General features: G+C 35.0%; 1 protein-coding gene across 2 annotated transcripts; it reads right to left on the reverse strand.

Moving 5' to 3' along the window:
• Positions 1–214: 214 nt before the first annotated feature.
• LOC308503084 (small acidic protein) lies at positions 215–14,155 on the reverse strand. 2 transcript variants are annotated; one of them, XM_081061946.1, is made up of 5 exons: positions 13,927–14,155; positions 8,891–8,974; positions 6,249–6,309; positions 4,295–4,404; positions 215–1,261 (listed from the first exon to the last, which is right to left on the reverse strand). In XM_081061946.1, exons 1-5 carry the CDS (start codon positions 13,987–13,989, stop codon positions 1,028–1,030), a joined length of 552 nt encoding a protein of 183 aa, XP_080918072.1. In that variant the 5' UTR covers positions 13,990–14,155; the 3' UTR covers positions 215–1,027. The 2 variants fall into 2 exon arrangements, with proteins under 2 accessions (XP_080918072.1, XP_080918073.1); XM_081061947.1 differs by lacking the exon at positions 13,927–14,155 and adding an exon at positions 9,286–9,382.
• Between the last annotated feature and the right edge of the window lie 4,787 nt (positions 14,156–18,942).

The following is an 18,942-nucleotide window of genomic DNA, read 5'->3' on the forward strand; positions in this document are numbered from 1 at the left end:
TGCTGTACAAATCAACCAGATAACAGTAGTCAGATAATTCTAATCTTACTCTAACAGAAGTAGCAATAAAGTCAGAAAGCCATAATTCTTTGTAAGAATTAGATAATCAAGATAAACAGCACTGGGATAAAATGAAGAGAATTTCTTTCAGCTTCTTGTTCAATAAGCCTGTTCCTCATTTTTAGACAATGAGGATAAAGGTATCACAACCAAGTACGGGAAACTGCTTTCTCTTTATTTAGGCCTTAAGAAGAAAATTAACTTTGGTCACATATTACCTTAAAAAAAAGTTGTTTTACATATTCCTAAATAGATAGGACCAAATGATCAGAGAAATAATTTCTTCTGTAAAAATTGGCCAGATATTACCAAAAACCTAACATACAATGAAATTCAAATTATATACAGACTGCTTGGGATCATAGCATTCCAAACGTATGACAGTGGTAACTACATCCTAACAGGTGTAAAAAGTATTTGCTCTCATGTTACTTTGGTCCAAAAGAGTAGAGCTGAATCAGAAAGAGTAAACTAAGTACTTAACCTTTTGCCAACATTAATTTAGATTATTACTGGCAGCAAAAATAGCCATGATGAATAGTTCTACTATAACAAAGTATAATAAAATAATTTTTTCCATGAACACATCACAGTATCAGATAAACATTTTATGAGAAAAATAGGAATAAACAAAAAGACAGCTACCACGAACAAAAAACAGTGTCTCCCACATAACTATTTGAAGGGGTAAAAAGCTGAGATTAGAGGTTTGATGATGCTAATATGAAAGGAAATTGAGTACTGTATTTATTTCTTATTTTATACAACTCTTACTCTTTACAAAAATGGTTTTAGTCATGCCCATAAAAGTGTAACCCATGGCATCTGAAAGCAAACACTCTTTGTAATTACTTAAAAGGGCCTTTTTAAAAATTATAATACAAAGGTCTGTGCTCTATAAGCAGTCCTCCACTGTGCATTATAACAATAAGGCTTACTTTTAATACAAAGACTAAGTGTTTGGGAGTTATGACCCACTGGATTTAACAAACATCATTTTGTAGTTGCTCTTTGCATCTTTTTTGTTTTTGGGATCCTCCACTTCATCAGGGTGCTCAGGAGCCTGGAGCTCTTCAGCAGATTCTTCTTTCTCTGACTCTGAATCGCTTTCAGAGTCATCTGGACTTTCCGGGTCAGGTGAATCATCATCATCATCATCATCATCTCCAGCCACATGATCTTCTCCATCATGGTCTTCTACCTACAAACAATAATTAACAAGCTCTTGAATAAATACGATTTTCAAGTACAAAGAGCTGGTTCTCTGAAAAAATATACAAGTTGATAAAACTTTAGACAGACTCAAGAAAAAAAGAGAGGGCTCAAATAAATAAAATCAGAAAGAAAAGAGAAGTCACAACGGACACTACAGAAATACAAAGGATTATATAAAATACTATGAACATTATAGCCAACAAACTGGACAACCTGGAAGAAATGGATAAATTCCTAGAAACATATATTCTTCCAAGAATAAACTGAAGAAACAAAATCTGAACAGACCGATTACTAGTAACGAAATTGAATCAGTAATCAAAACTCCCAATAAACAAAAGTCCTGGACCAAATGAATTCTACCAAACAAAGAATAATTACTATCTATGTATCTCAAACTATTTCAAAAAACTGAAGAAGAGGGAAAGCTCCCAAACTTATTTTAGAGGCCAGCATTACCCTGATACCAAAACCAGACAAAGACACTAGAAAATAAAGAGTATAGGCCAATATCCCCAATGAACACAGATGCAAAGATCCTCAACAAAATATTAGCACATCAAATTCAGCAATACATAAAAAAGATCATATACCATGATCAAGTGGAATTTATTCCAGGGATACAAGGGTGGTTCAGCATCCACAAATCAATTAATGTGATACTCCAGATAAACAAAATGAAGGCTAAAAGTCATATGATCATATGATGTAGATTTGACAAAGTTCAACATCCATTTATGATAAAAATTCTTTGCAATGTGGGGATATAGGGAACATACCCTCAACATAATAAAGGCTACATACGACAAACCCACAGCTAAAAGCATACTCAGTGGTGACAAGCTGAAAGCTTTTCCTTTAAGAATAGTTAGAACACGAGGATGTCCACTCTCACTAATTTTATTTGACATAGTATTGGAAGTCCTAGCCACAGCAATCAGACAATAAGAAATAAAGGCATCCAAATTGGAAAGTAAAACTGTCATTATTTGCAGATGACATAGTATATATAGAGAACCCTAAAGACTCCACCAAAAAACTGTCAGAACTAATCAGTAAAGTAGCAAGATGCAAAATTAATGTTCAGAAATTGTTTGCATTTTCACCAATTGTTACTGCTGTAAATTGTTATTTACACCAATAACTATCAGAAAGAAAAATAAAGAAAACAATCCCAATTAGTATTGCATCAAAAAGAAAATACCTAGGAATAAACTGTTATCAAAGGCAGTGAAATATCTGTGTTCAGAAAACTATTAAGACATTGCTGAAAGAAACTGAAGACATAAATAAATGAGTTTCAATAATTAACATCATTAAAATGTCTATACTAACCAAAGCAATGTACAGATTCAAAGCAATCTCTAAAATACCAGTTTTTTCCACAGAACTAGAATAATCCTATAATTATATGGAACCACAAAAGATACCGAATAGCCAAAGCATACTGATAAAGAACAAATTTGGAGGTATCATGCTCCCTGATATCAAACTATACCACAAGGCTACAGTAATCAAAATAGCATGGTACTGGCATAAAAACAGACACAAAGATCAATGGAAGAGAATCGAAAGCCCAGAAATAAACCCACACTATATAGTGAATTATGTCATAACAAAAGAGGTAGGACTATACAATGGGGTAAAGACAGTATTTTCAATAAACGGTGTTGGGAAAACTGGACAGATACATTAAAAAAGAAAAAAAAAATGGACCACGTTCTTATACCATATACAAAAACAAATTCAAAATGGACAAAAGACTTAAATGTAAGACCTGAAACTATAAAAGAAGACATGCAGTAAACTCTTTGACACTACTTCAGCAACACTGTTTTGGATATGTCTCCTCCAGCAAGGGAAACAAAAGAAAAACAAATGGGAGCACATCAAACTACAAAGTTTGCACAGCAAAGGAAACCATCAACAAAACGACAACCTACTGAATGGGAGAAGATATTCGCCAATGATACATATGAAAAGATGCTCAGCATCTTATATTGAGAAAATGTAAATTAAAATCACAATGAGTATCACCTCACACTGTCAGAATCACTTTCATCACTAAATCAACAAACAGTAAGTGTTGGCAAGGACGTGGGGAACCCTCATGCACCAGGGCTTGCGAATTGGTACAGCCACTAAGGAAAACAGTACGGAGGTTCCTCAAAAAATTCCACTTCTGGGTATCTCTCCAAGGGAATTCAAAAGACTAATGTGAAAAGATACATGCACCCTTATGTTCACTGCAGTATTATTTACAATAGCTGTGATATGGAAGGAACCTAGGTGTCCAGAGATAGACGGACGGATAAAGATGTGGTACATACACACAATGGAATATTGTTACTCAGCCATAAAAAAAGAATTAAATCTGCCATTTGCCACACATGGAAGGACCTAGAAGGTAGTAGGCTAAGTGAAATAAGTTAGGGAAAGACAAATACCATAGTATTTCACTTGTATGTGTAATCTAAAACACATACAAACAAACTCGTAAGACAGAACAAATGGATGGTTGCCAGATTAGGGGAGGAGTGAGGCTAGGAAGATGAGTATAAAATGTGAACAGGATTAAAAGTACAAATTGCCAGTTATAAAAATAGCCATGGGGATGTACAGTAGAACACAGGGAATATAGTCAATATATTGTAATTACTTTGTATGGTGCCAAAGGGTACTGTAGTTATGGTGGTTATAACTTCAGAAGGTATATAATTGTCTAATCACTATGTTGTACACCTGAAACTAATATATTTTACATCAACTATAACTGAAAAAAAAAAGATGTGCCCTAGTGCTTAAGCAGAATTTACATTAAGCTGGTATCAAAAAACTTACTGATCTCTCAAAAATATCTGTTCTTATTATCTACAAAGACCTAGTTGAGCATATAAAAATATTTTAAGCAACTTTATCAAGAAAGCTTTCTTAACTGCTACAAGGAATCTAACCGAAGTAAATGATATCAAAGTGGAAATTGATTGTCTTCCCATTTAATGAAAACATTAATTACTACCTCACTGAAGCCAAGTCCACAATGTCGTCGATATCTTCCTGACAGTTTACTGTCCATACTTTGCTGATATTGAGACTCCAGTTCTTCATTAATTTTCTTGTCTTCTTCCCCTGCATGTCCAGTGTACTTTGGTTATATTTCAGTCAAATCATAAAAATATTTGATTACACAAAAAAATCCATAATACAGATGCTATTATATTCAGGGCTGATTTCTCCAACTGTGACTAACGTATAATTAATTTTCTGGATGGATTTCTATACCATAGCTAGTTACCTAATAGACATAAAATAATTGAAGGATGTATTTATGATTACTTCTTTAGGAACCAACCCTTTGAACTACAGAAGTATTTATACATAAAAGATGAAAAACTTGTATTTTTTCATGTGATAATTCACACCAGACATACGAGGCTTAGAAAGAAGTGCCTGAAGTTCAGATACAGTGGTACCTTGGTTTTCGAACACAATCCGTTCTGGAAGACTGTTTGAAAACCGAGGTTCGGCTTCCCCATAGAAAGTAATGCAAAATGGATTAATCTGTTCCAGACCTTTAAAATTAACCCCTAAAGCTGCAAATTTAGCATGAATTTCCCTATCTAATGATACCATAGATCCATAAAATTTACGGCATTCATAAACCGAAATGTTCATCAACAGAGACGTTCGAAAACCGAGGTACTGCTGTACTGTAAATATGAATTACCAAGAATTCTGGGCATTATATATTTTAGCTTATCGTCTAATTGTTCTCCTGAAAGTCTACTTCTAGTCAAATACAAAAAAACCTCCAAATGAAAGCTTGTCTCTGAACAGAAACAATGAAAAGACAAGCAATTCTGTCAGAGAATGGGCAACTAAAATGACCTTGCAATGGCTCTCCTTTATGTCTTTCTTTGCATATCAATTTATTGAAGCAACATAAACTTATTTTATCATGCAACACTGCTACATATTTTTACATATATTCTGCTGTATGCAGTTATGAAGCAGAAAACTAAACCATCACCTATGAATTTACCACACAAGAACTCAACATTACAATACGAAGTTTTCTGTACATGACATTTTAATTTATAAATAAAAGAACTTCACATTTTAGTCAGAAATGTTGGTGCTTTCCATTATTTTGATTCATAAAGCCCTCAGTTTAAAAGAATAAATGTAGCAGTTAAATATATTTCCATTCTGCAAAGGTCAGGGACTCTTTAAACCTTTTGTAGCAATGCAAATCAATTTGAAATTAACACCAGAAAAATACAAGACCTATTAATTTCTAAAATGTGCTACATATTCCAGGTCAGTATAAAGCTAATTTAAATCATTTAATTAAAAATTTTGTTAAATATACCAAGGTCATTATGACCTGTTGTTATTAAGGTCCAAGATTAGGGTCAATTTTACATAGGAGAAAACTGCCCTTTTTAGCAATGAATTCAAATTCATTTTCAGTTCTTTTAAAAAGTTTCCTCCCCACAAGAGTTAATTTCTTTAGGCTTTGCAATGAGTTCATAGTCTTCAAAGATTTCGGAGCAAACCTTAGTGAATAAACTGTAAATCAGTATAATATGCCAACTATAACATTATATGCTAAATAATTTATAAAGTAAAAAATATAAATTCAATACATACTACAGTTGGCAAGATGAGGCATAAGACCTCACTACAATTAAAACACATGTTATAATCAGTAAAAATGAAGACAGAAAAGGATCAGTTTCTTAGTCAGAACATTATATTGATGTATACTCCCAAATCTTTTAAAAATCAAAGTAAATACTAATTGTTACATGATATGTGTAACATGTTTACATACACTACATACATTTCCAATTCTAATATTTTAATTGTCAACACAATTATACACAGGAGTTAGAATATCCTGAAGTATGTACAAATATCTCATGTTCCAAATTTAGCACCTCTACTTTAATTATATTTTAGTGTCTTACCTGTTCGGAAATGAGATGTTGATTTATGATCTCCTATAACAAGACGACCAGTATGTTCTTTCTAAAAGGCAGAAAATGTATTAGAATTTAAGACCACTAATTTAACGTAATTACTGAGTGTCTACTATGTGCCCAATATAATCTAGGCTTCTGGGATACACTGCAGAAAAAGATTAAGATCCTCATCTTTATGGAACTTAGCACATTTTAGCAAGGATAGGGATGGGGAGGGGACGAAATCACTTAAGTAAATTACAGTGTCTTAGAAGATTGTAAATGTTACTAAAATACACAAAAACAAAGCATGGCAAAGAGGAAGAGAGTATATAGAGATCAAGTTGGAATTTTAAATGGGAAGGATAGAAAACTAGAAAATTAAGGGAATCTAAACATTTTCTTTCCTAAAAGGCCAGTTAAATGAGTTACTCTAACTTTTCCACCTTCTCTTTCTGATGCCTCAGGCATGTCTCATGGAGACAAAGCAAATGAGATTATTTAGCTAAATAAAAATGAAATAATTAAGACTTATAATGAACAAAGTGACAGATCTTTAAATATAAAAAATGAAAATAATCATTACTATCTACAACATATCACAATCAAATAGCTAACTCATTACTATTAGGTTGGTGCACAAGTAATTTTGGTTTTTGCAATTATTTTTAACCTTTTAAACTGCAATTACTTTTGTACCAACCTAATATTTGACTACAATGAACACTCAATCTCAAATTGTCAAAAAGAACACAATTTAAAACAATCTTAGTTCTATAGAACATAATAAATCTGATTCAAAGTTACCAATTGATTTGGATACATAATTAGTACTCTCAATTTATCAGTTCCAATCCACTATTTATAGTTCATATCAGTTTCATAAGGTAAAGAAATAAACTGTTCATTAAAAGAGTGACTTTGCAATCTTAATTATCTGTGAAGATATAGCTAACAAATCATCCTATTGTGAAAGGATTAGACACATTCTCCAAACCCAAAAATGACACTACTGCAGCTTCAAGCATTAATGCTTATTGCCTTACATGCCATTAACACATAGCAAATCAATGATTCAATATGCTGCTTCTTTACAATGCAGAAGACACCTCATTAAAAAGATAAGAATATATAATGGCACCAAATTATTCTAGGATGATAATAATAGTACTACATTGGTCTCTTCATACCTTCCCAGCTAGTTCTCCTTGTGACCAATAAAATACTCATGTAACTGGCTAGGATTAGGATCTACTTTGTGGCCACAAAACAGAATAAATCTAATCAGCCTATATAAAAAGATCAAAGCTACAATCTTTGCCCTGCTAATGAAGAATTTAATGTATGCTAAACAGCTAATTTATTGGTAGCCATATTTCTTTTTCAATCGTTCAATCTGTTCTATCTTCTAGTTTTATTGAGATACAATTGACTATTGGTAGCTAAATTTCATACTTTTTGCGTTAAGGTGTTCTTCCTAAGTAATTAAAGAGTTTTCATTACACTAGGTTGAGCATCCCCCCTAAACTATTACTTACTTTATATATTCTTAGCAAATTTTTTACCTGCATGACCCAAGACAAACTTCAGGCTACTTTCTATGATAAATTATAAATTATGGGAAATTTGGATTAATGAGGTATTATACAAATACTTCCTTTGTATAGGTCTTTATGTTTGTGCATCTCCTCTCCCTACCTCCAACCCCACTGTTGTTGTCTGGCTAACTCCTCATCCTTTCAGATTCATATCAATTCTGTTTCTGAGCAGCTTTCTTTACAGCTAAGCCATAGTTAGCTACGCTTGTCTGCTGATCCCACAGCACTACATGCATAGCTCTTTCATAGCAATTATAATTCCATATTGTTATTTCTGGTTTCCTCCATTACATCATGGCTCCAAACTTGTATTATTGATCTATGTAAGCCCCACCCCAGTCCTAGTACAGTGCCCAGCATATATTGGTCAATAATTGCTGGTAAAACGCATAAATACATTTCTATATGAATAACAAAAATATAAAGCAGAATTTCATTTTAAGGATCTTAAGAGAAAAAAGTTTTCCTACTTCTTCAACATTAGGAAGCATGAGATTTGCATGTAAAAATGAACTGGTAGGAATAAGAAGGGTTTTTTCCCAATAGGCGATGTTTTCCCAACACCTCTATCTTTTATGCCTTCTATTACGTTAATCAAACTGAAAGGGATTTCTCAAAATATGTTGAACATTTTAAGTATTAGGTTTTTCATAAAGGCTACTCCCTTGGCTACTACCTCAAGGGTTGGAAGGAGTTATAAACTATGAAAGACCTACCAAATGGTTTGCCCAGAAATACTTTGTATCAAATCATCAGGTGAACAAATGGCAAGTCATAATCTTTAACATCTTCTTTCTTCCACAGGTGTTTCCTCAAACCCAAAATTTTTTCTATATAGCCTCTAAACCTTACTGCCCAGAGGCCATGATAATCCTAAGAAATAGTATAAATTTTCAAATGCTTGGTTATGTCAGTTCTATTTCCCAAAGTCTAAAATAATCTAGCTGAACAGGAAAATAGGATCCAAGTTTATTTAGTCCTTCTCATTTTATACAAAAAAGGACATTATTTTCACAGAAAAGATAATAATGCATACTATCTGATGCTTACCTTTCCTGCACCCATAAGTCTCAAGAACTTTTGTTTTCTTTCTTCATTACCTAAGTCTGCTGCCTCCCAATTGCTAGAGCCAAGCTAGAAAAGAAATTAGTAAATTAATTTTGCATAATAATAAATATTAAACATTTTAAAGTCTACCAATAAATCCTAAGTTTTTCCCGTCACTTTTAATTATAAACAGGGCTCTCTTGTTTAGAAAGTTAAGCATGTGCATCACTTTGAATTAGAATATACAGCCTGTCCCCAACTTACGATGGTTCCACTCAATATTTTTCGAGTTTTCGATGGTGCAAAAATGATATCCACGCAGTATAAACTGGCCAGGCTAAACTTTGATGTTTGGTACGTTAAGTTTGCATTTTTTATTTACAGTATTTTCAACTTACAGTGGGTTTATCAGGATGTAACCACATTGTAAATGGGAAGAGCATCTGTACTCCTTTTCTGTTACCTCAAGGTAGAATCTTTTAGTTCTTTTGCAGCCAGACCTGTAATTCTCAAAAGTTTGCTTCTATCAGAATCACCTGGAGGGCTTGTTAGAACACAGACTACTTGTTAGAAACCCAAGTTTCAGAGTCAGCAGGTCTGAAGTGGGGCTCGTGGATTTCATATCTAACAAATACCTACTTGTGATGCTGCTGTTGATGTGGGGGACCCACTTTGAGACCTACTGACCCAGAGCCTTACAGGGCCCTAGAGTACCTAGGACTGCGAACCCAGACAGCTGCCGTAGTTGTTAATTGAAGTTAAAAAACTCTGGCTTTAGTGATATTCTAAAGGACAGTATGACATCAGAGACTACTGGACCCCATTTAAGTTTTTCAGTTTCTTTTTTTTTGTAAAAAAAAAAGTTCTAGCTTTTGTAAAGATTAAATATGTTCAGACTTTCATTCTTAGAAGTCTTCCAACAGACAAAGAGAAAATTAATTTTTTGAAAAGGACAAAATAAAACTCATTCTATAATTATCAAATGGGTCAATCAATATCAAATATTGAACCCTTTTATAAATCCAAATATGGAATCCTAGTGATATTTTTCCCTACAGCTTGAGTAAATGTAAGAATTATTTCATTTTAATCCCCTACATCTTCAAACAAAGGTAAGATTTCGTTGTAATTCATCAATTATTCCCAACTATGCTAAAAATGACTAAAATAATAAGAAAATAGAAAAATGGTAGAAGGGTTTTCTCATTATATTGTCCAAAGTATTGCATTATCTTTCAAGAGTCACCCCTCTGTTGATTACTTCTAGCTTTCTTTGGACATAGCTGATAATTCAGAATTTTTCATTTCTACCCATAATGGCAAGTGGGTAAAAACTGAAAATTGACAGAAGGCATTTACGAATAAATAAGTGAATGAAAAATGATAGATGGTATACTCTCAATTAATGATGGTGGAAAAATTAATTGTATATGCAAAAATTTTAGACTGAGTTATTTGCCAGATGAAATACTAGATAACTTTTCTTCAATCCAGGAATCAATGAGACAGAAAAAAAAGGGGGCAGGGGACAAAAAAGATACATAATATTCTCACCTAGAGAGTCACTCAAAAGGAGGAAGGACTCCTTTATCTTGCAATATTTTGCAATAATAGCCTGGACCATCCTGTTTTTCTCAAGATAACCCCCTTTCAACATAAAATCATGAGCTATCAAAGGTTTCAAAAAGTTCAAGTACTTTTATATTTTGATGATGTAACTATAAGAACTAGAATAGTATAATAAAGCTAACATCTATTAGAAATAGATTTGAAATCTGAAATTATATGTTCATTTCACACATGACAACTGATAAGTTGTTAGATGTATTCAGAGGATGCTAATCATTTTGGAATTATGTATCATGAAAATGTGGGACAGAGATTTTGTTTTTATGGTTAAATTCATATAGGAATTTCTAATGGTTGTTTTTCACTATCTCTTTATTCTTCTGAAAATTATTTGTAAAAAGCTAATAGAATATAAAACAATGATGATCATTTCTCCTGGTCTTACGAGTTGTAAGTATTTGTACCATAATCAATATCCACTTATGGCTCTTCTAAATTTCTTTTGGTGGGGGTGGGTTATACGTTCTCATAATTTTGGCTACCTAAGTTCCAAATTTCTTTTTTCCATCTGACATCTGACATCTCATTTCTTTTCACAGACCAGTTAATTATTAACTATTTATGGCTCAATATAGTTAAAAAATAAGAATCAAACTACTAGTAAAGCTTAAGTTCTGATTCCCACTAAATTATCTGCTTTCTGTGAATCTGAACTTGGCATTTAACTTCTTAGTTTTAATTCGGTATCGATAGAGAGGCTTCTTTAAAAGACTGTCTTAATAACAACACCTAAAAATTGCCTCGTGTTTTACAACTCACAAACCACTTTTCACTTACATTCTCTCAAGAGTCCATTTAATAAATGAGGACACTGAAGCAAGAGGCTAAGGGACTTGCTTCGATCCTCTGGCCTTAAGTCCTCTGCTTTTTCCACATCATACTGTACATGATCAAATGAGATAGAACATGTGAAAGTAGTTTATGAACTACAGTTATAAAGATATGTAAAATTAAGTTAAAAATAATTGTATAAAACCCCCAACTTTCTCAAACTCTCTATGAAGAGCAAATGTCATCAACGTCTTCACATCTACAATTTAGAATCCTCATGTTTTTTTCAATCATGAAGTCCTTCTGGTTCTTCCTTTCAAAAACCTCAGCATACAACAGCAGGTACCTTGTCCAAGTGCTGTATTCTGAAAGGCACATGGGCACATTCTTAAGAGGTTCTCCACCACTGACTAAAATTAACCTCCCCACTTCTCCTTAAAAGATAACTTCCATTTCTCCACTCCATTCAAACCAATAAAACTATTTTTAAGTTGTCAGCATTCTTAATACCCTTTACTATAGAACTGCAATGAATTTACTACCTCCAGTACATACATAAATTTCAGAATTTACTTCTAACATTGTCAACATTTTCCTAGAGTGGGATTCCGTGATTTAATATCTACTTTTAACATCTTTAAAAATGTTTTGTTACTCCCATTTAACATGTGAAGTCAGTGGGCAAAGAAAACTTCGATTATCTTTTACATGCAGTGAATGGATGTTCATTAGAAACTGTTGATCAACTATGTACATATTATAATTAGTTGATTTTCTACAATTTAGATGTATTTTAAAATATTTTTAAATGTTTTAAAAACAGTAACAATTAGATAACAATTAGGACAATTACTTAAATATAACTCCCAATTACCAGCAAAAATAAAATTCATATGAAAAGAAACTGACTAAAAAAATCGCTATCAAGAGATAGGTTACTGTATTGCACTATAACATAAAATTAGCAAAATAATCAATTTTAGGTAGTGTGTGAAGGTACTAGGTCCTGATTTGATTTGCAACTGCAATCACCTTCTTCAAAGACAATGAATGATGCGTTTAAGACTGGAAAAGGTCTTGAAGGTCATCTAATTTAAAGTGATCCCATGAGAAGCTGTAGAGACTTAACTTTCTGTTAAATTACTTCATATCATCAAGAGCTTTCGGTCAATTTAGAAAATTACCTGAGTCTAGCAAAACAGGTGACTAACATTCTAGCAATCAAGTCACACTTAACTATCAGGAGGAAAACAATGTAATAGCTTTTAAAATGGGACCGAGGTTACTCAGAAGCATAAATTGCTGAAGTAGTGGATTACTATATTAACAAGAAAAGATCTAAAAGCCAGTTATAGGAATACAGAGCATGAAAAAACCTTACTATATAACTATCCACCCTCAAATCTCTCCTGATTACTACTCTTTCTGCAAAGCTGAAAGCAATTTCCTTAAAGAGCCTTACTTACTATTCTGGACCTAACCCCACCACCCACCCAAAAGGGGGCGGGCCTTAACATCACCTCATTTGCTACAACTGATGATGCACTAGTAGTATTTCAGTGAGCCTTTTAGGATTCACATGAAAGGCACTCAATTGCACTGTAGAAAATAAAGAACTCCACGCATTCAGAATCACAAGCTGACAGTTCTTTAAATAATCAACCGAAAGAAAACTAATATTGTCCTTTCACCATTTTCAAAGCTGACCTTTCCATGCTCCCCTCCCCAAAATTTCCCCATCAACGTTCCTACAGCCTTTATCCACTGTATGAAGGACCTAGTTGCATGTTTACCGGTGACTGCAGTCTTCATGACAATGCGCTAGAGCTAGGACAGATACACAACACGGCCTAAGCAAAGCACATACTTATTCATCTTTGAATTCTCCACACCTGGCATAGCAGTAAATATTTAATTGACTACTTTAAGGAGTGAATGGCTTGCTATTTAAACTGACAAGCTTAAGGGCTAGGGAAAGAGGGGAGGGGAGGAGAGGGGAGAGGACGGAGGACGGGAGGGGAAAGGAGGGAGGAGGGGAGGAACTGGACATCAAAACGGACTTCCAGGTCTCAACGTCTAAGACCTCACGACCTTGCGCCAGTACCAAATTACTCCCTTGGTACCATTTTTTCGTTCAATACCGTTCTGGGTTTACTCTTAACGGTAACAGTGAAGTTTAATTCTTAACAGTACGTCGCAAAAATAATCCCGGCCGGAAAATCTGCCCAAACTGCACGAACATCTTGACATTGTCACAGGAACATTGTAAGCTTCAAACAGGGAGGGTCTTGCCGTCTCTATCCCTAGTAGAAATGCCCGACTGAGAGGCTTCATCAGCCCCCAAAGAGCCAAATATGATCTCTGGACTATTCTCTTTCACTTCGCGACCATTCAGTATTTCCTTCCTCGATCTCCCATCCTACGCAGGCCTCTAGCTCTTAGGTGTGTGGACCTCTTCAAACCTTCCGACCCTAACGAAGGCAGGGAGACGTTTCCCATTCCTCTAGGTCTTTTTCCCTCTCGTCCTACCTCCCTTTTCGGGCCACCTCAGGCGGTTCCTCCTTCTACATCCACCCTTCCCGGCCTACCCTAACTTTTAGTAGGCCTCAACCCTCATCCACTTCGCCATTGTTATTTACATCGTCGTCTGGGGAGGCTGAACGCTTCACCCCGTGCGGATGGGACTCCCTGGCAGCACTCATCGTCGCGGGGAACCCGACCGTAAATGCCGAACCGACTCGCCGTTCTCCTCAGCCGAGGCGTCTGCAGCTTGCTATCTGCCACCCGACCAAGCAGCGCCACTCCAGAACGCAGAGTCCCTCAGGCCTTCTCTGCCACAGTCGTCACGCCGCGGCCGCTAGCCACTCCAGAGCACTCTGGGAGTTGTAGTTTTCTGGCTCACTCCATACTGGCCTGAACAAGAGAGAAGGGTGAGTGACTAAAACTACAATTCCCAGGAAGCCCAGCGGCGCAGCTCGCGCTGTGTGGCGGGAGTGTCCTCTGAGGCTCCGCCTTTTTCAGCTGGTGAAGGGAGCTTTCCCGCGGATGGGTATGGCGGTGATCGTTGTAGCAAAGCTTTGTCGCCACAAAAAGAGGCTTAGAGTGGGTTTTCGCTTTTTGTTGTGAGACGCTGCACCATTGACATATGTATCCGTCATGGTTAAGCACGAAGGTTTAAATGTAACGTTTGCGGCTTAGTGAATCCTCACGAGTAACCTCCCAAGACAAAAACCTTAAAAAAAATATGGCTTCTTCCATTTCCACCCTGGTGTTCTCTATTGCTCATAGGACTCTTTAGTAGGGATTTCTAGATGACCGCGGGTACAGCTTTCTAGAAGATTCTAGTCGACATTTTGCTGCTTTCTCAATCTCCAAAATGAGTTCAGTGTGGTGGTCAGTGCTGGTGAATTGGCTGTTACTGAAACTAGGGTCCACCTGAGGAAATTTTGTAAGCTTTCCACCTGGCTGTGTGTGAAGTGGGAGTGACCTTACAGGCCTTGCTGCTGATGTGTAGGCAGTGTACTTTGGGGGGCTTCCCCTCTTTGCCGGAAAGCCCTGTGTCTTTTTCCTTTTTAAAAATATTTACTTTTTTTTTTATTAATTGAGGTGAAATTCACATAACAAAATGAACCGTTTTAAAGTGTACGATTAAGTAGCATTTAGTATATTTACAATGTGCAACCATCGCCTCTAGTTCCAAGACGTGTTCATCACCCCGCCCCCCCAAGAACTTCAGTACCTATTATGCAGGCCTTCCCTATTCTTTCTTCTTCCCAGCAACAGCTACCCTACTCAGAAAGCAGTTTCTGAAAGTACTAGTTGGATACTGAAGATTTATTCAAGTATCCAGGTGTCTTAATTTTTAACCAGGCCTGAACCTGGCTGCCTTCGACCCTAACATTGTCAGGTATCTTGTCCTTACTTCTTGTGAAGCTTTCTGAACCTTGATCAAAAATGTGATTTTTGTTTTTAAAGCAAAAATCAGTAAGTGGGATGACAGTACATATCTACTGTGCATTTTGTACTGAAAGCAGCGTGTGAAACGGCTTAACTATTAGCTTCTGAACTCAGCACTTATTCTAATTTGGCTGCCTGTATAGCAATAGGATTACTTTCCTAGATTTCAGACAATCACTGAGCCATTTATAGAACTATAGAAATGGGACCAGTGGAAGGTAGTTCTTTATGCTGTCGTACATCCAAATTGTGCGCCTATGTTTTGGAAGCAAAGGGATAACAATTAGGATGATATGCAAAAGAAATCTCAGGTAGGGTCATATTTTATAACCAAATCAGGTCACCTTAATCAATTAGTTCTGTGGTAAAAATAAACCACAAGGAGAAGAAAAGCCCATGAGGAGAAAAAGTATTTTCTAGAAGTGGTTGCTTGCTCTTTACTATGAATTAAAGTATTTTGCCTAGTAACTATGCTTCTATGAAGATTATATAAATATAGTTACAATGAAATTACAGTTAAGTTATAGAATTTTCTAGGATGGACTACAGTTTGCCTCCAAAGGGTTTGACAGACTATTAATATATACAATTTAGAACTCTTAGCTTTATTACCAATAAACAAATGAGATGCTCAAATAGAAGACTATGGTAAAATAATTTTGAAATAAAAAAGGACTATCAAGGCCAGTAGTTACTAAATAGTTTTAACTTTAATTAGTGAAAGTCTAGAACAGCTTATGAGCTAGGAACCTGTCTTTTATTTCTTCACCAGAATTACTGGCACCCGTATGGCTAAATCTTCAAGTTACAAAACAAGATCACAAGTCCAAAAGTAACATAGAAGATAATAAAGACTGGATCATTTAATCAGATTTTACTCAGTTTCATACACAGAAGACTATAGGTAAGGATGAAATTATACAGTGCAACAGAAATGCATAAATGGCATAGAAACTCAGCAATATTCTTCTTCCTGGTTTTGTAAAAACAAGAAGATGCTCTGTACCAGGTAGAACTCTGAAATATTATTACCTTCACTGGGATTGGAACTGTTTCATCTTTATTTTTTTTGTTTCTGTATCTTTTAGCACAATGCCTGTTATGGAGTAGTTAATAACTTTTTTGAATTAATATAGGAAGTCTGAAATTATCTAATGTAATAGAGTGATATCTCATAAAAGGCCCAGAAACGCAGCAGTGTCCTTCTTTCTCGGGTAATAAAGACAAGGAGAGGAGACTATGTTGCTAACAGAACTTGGAAATACTTTCCTGAGGGTAGCGACCATGCTGTCCTCATTTTTCATATAACCAGAGTTTAGCATGTAGTAGGTATTCATAAATGTTTATTGAGTGCACATATTAATATTCTCTCAACCCTGGGTAGTCATAACTGAGCATAGTTAACAAACCTAAAGGACAAACAAAAGCTCTGATGAATATGCTCTGTACAAAAAACCTGCTACTGAGACTAAAAAAAGTTCCTGGAGCCATAATTATAACTATTTAATATCCACTCTGCAGCATACATTTTTTTATATTTTTATTTTTTAAAATATTTTTTGTTGTAAGTCATAAATGATTTATTTGTTTATTTTAGACATCATTTATATCCCTCACACAGTGACAACCCCCCTCTCCCCATCTACTACCCCTCTGACATCGCATACAGCCATTACATTTCCACTGTCTATTCCTAATGCTGTACTCTGTTTCTTGTAACTATATACACATATAAAATTGTAGTTGACATTCATTATTGTTCAGCTTCAGCTTCAGGTGTACAGTGCAGTGATCAGGGATCGACATCATCCCTGAGGTGGTCTCCCTAATGAGACAAGTGTCCATCGGATACCCTACAAAATCTTTACGACATTATTCATTACATTCCCCAAATTGACTTTCATATCCCCGTGGTAATCTTTTCACCATACATTTTGCTAGATGCTTTTTATAATTAATTTCAAAACTTCACAGTAATTTGCAAGAATTTTTATTTTGTAGATAATAAAGCTTAAGAAAATCATATAGATAATGAATAAATGGCTAAGCTGGGATTCATTCCTTAAGTCTGTCCAACTCCAAAAACCCATGAACTTTCTGGTGCTAATATAATTCAGCATTTGTATAGGGTGCTTAATATGTGTCAGATAGTGTGCTAAATTTGAGGAAAACCGGAATAAATAATATGTAATTCCTTACCTCAAGGAGTTTGTAGCTTGGGCATATAAAAGAAACACTTGAAAAAGAAAAGAAAAAGAATATTTAGGGGTAGAATGAGGAAAAATAGCCTGAAATTAAAAGATACATGTGGAAGTAGAACAAGGTAAATTAAGTGTCATTGAAGCCAAGGGGAAAATAAAGAATGTGTTGTTCCATTATGGGAGACTAAGAGATGAAGCTTTTTTTTTTTTCAATCTTTCTTTTTTTTTCTTTTTTTTTTTTAATTTATTTATTGGGGTGACAATTGTTAATGAAATTACATAATTTCAGGTGTACAATTCTGTATTACATCATCTATAAATCCCATTGTGTGTTCACCACCCAGAGTCAGTTCTCCTTCCATCACCACGTATTTGATCCCCCTTACCCTCATCTCCCTCCCCCCACCCCCCTTACTCTCTGGTAACCACTAAACTATTGTCTATGTCTATGAGTTTTTGTTTCTCATTTGTTTGTCTTGTTTTTTGTTTATATACAACATATCAGTGAAATCATAGGGTTCTCTGCTTTTTCTGTCTGACTTATTTCGCTTAGCATTATACTCTCAAGATCCATCCATGTTGTCACAAATGTTCCTATATCATCTTTCCTTAACGCCGAATAGTATTCCATTGTGTATATATACCACAACTTCTTTATCCATTCATCTATCAAAGGACATTTTGGTTGTTTCCATGTCTTGGCCACCGTAAGCAAAGCTGCAATGAACATTGGAGCACACGTGTCTTTATGTATAAATGATTCCAAATTCTTTGGGTAGTTACCCAGGAGAGGGATTACTGGGTCATATGGTAATTCTATTTGTAATTTTTTGAGGAACCTCCACACTGCCTTCCATAGCGGCTGCACCAGTCTGCATTCCCACCAACAGTGTATGAGGGTTCCTTTTTCTCCACAGCCTCTCCAACACTTGTTGCTATTTGTCTTGTTGATGATAGCCATTCTGACTGGGGTGAGGTGATATCTCATTGTGGTTTTTATTTGCATTTCTCTGATGATTAGTGATGTTGAGCATTTTTTCATATGTCTGTTTGCCATTTGTAAGTGAAACTTATTTTAAAGCTAATTTTAAAGTTATACTATACAGTGAACTGTAGGGTCTAACAGAATCCTGAAGACAAGGTATAAAAAATAAATAAATGTGGTTGATGATGGTTGATGGTGAGAGATGAATTCTCATTTAGTCCATTGGTTGAACAGATTTCCTACCATGCTACTGTGATTTAAAATGTGGTGACATCAATATTAGTTTGATTATTTTACGCATACCTAGAAACTCACAAGAATAAAGAATTAAAAAGAAGATGAAAATGTATTTACTTATAAAATTGCTTCAATAAAATTATTGTTGATGCATATCTTCTACTCTGGTCATAAGAGTAGTATACATACATAAAGCAGCAATATTCCAAATGTTCAAAAGTTGTGAAAGAGAACTTATGAGCTTAAACAATGGGTGATATCCTTTTTTTGAAGGG

Source organism: Rhinolophus hipposideros (genome assembly GCF_964194185.1).
Source record: "Rhinolophus hipposideros genome assembly, chromosome: 10".
Taxonomy (NCBI): domain Eukaryota; kingdom Metazoa; phylum Chordata; class Mammalia; order Chiroptera; family Rhinolophidae; genus Rhinolophus; species Rhinolophus hipposideros.

Excerpts from the sequence above, each read along its gene's own strand:
- LOC308503084 (XM_081061946.1), bottom strand. The coding sequence starts at position 13,989 with ATGAGTGCTGCCAGGGAGTCCCATCCGCACGGGGTGAAGCGTTCAGCC. Across the intron at positions 8,975-13,926 it reads CAGCCTCCCCAGACGACGAT|CTTGGCTCTAGCAATTGGGA; the intron begins GTAAATAACAAT and ends TTTCTTTTCTAG. Across the intron at positions 6,310-8,890 it reads GACTTATGGGTGCAGGAAAG|AAAGAACATACTGGTCGTCT; the intron begins GTAAGCATCAGA and ends TCTGCCTTTTAG.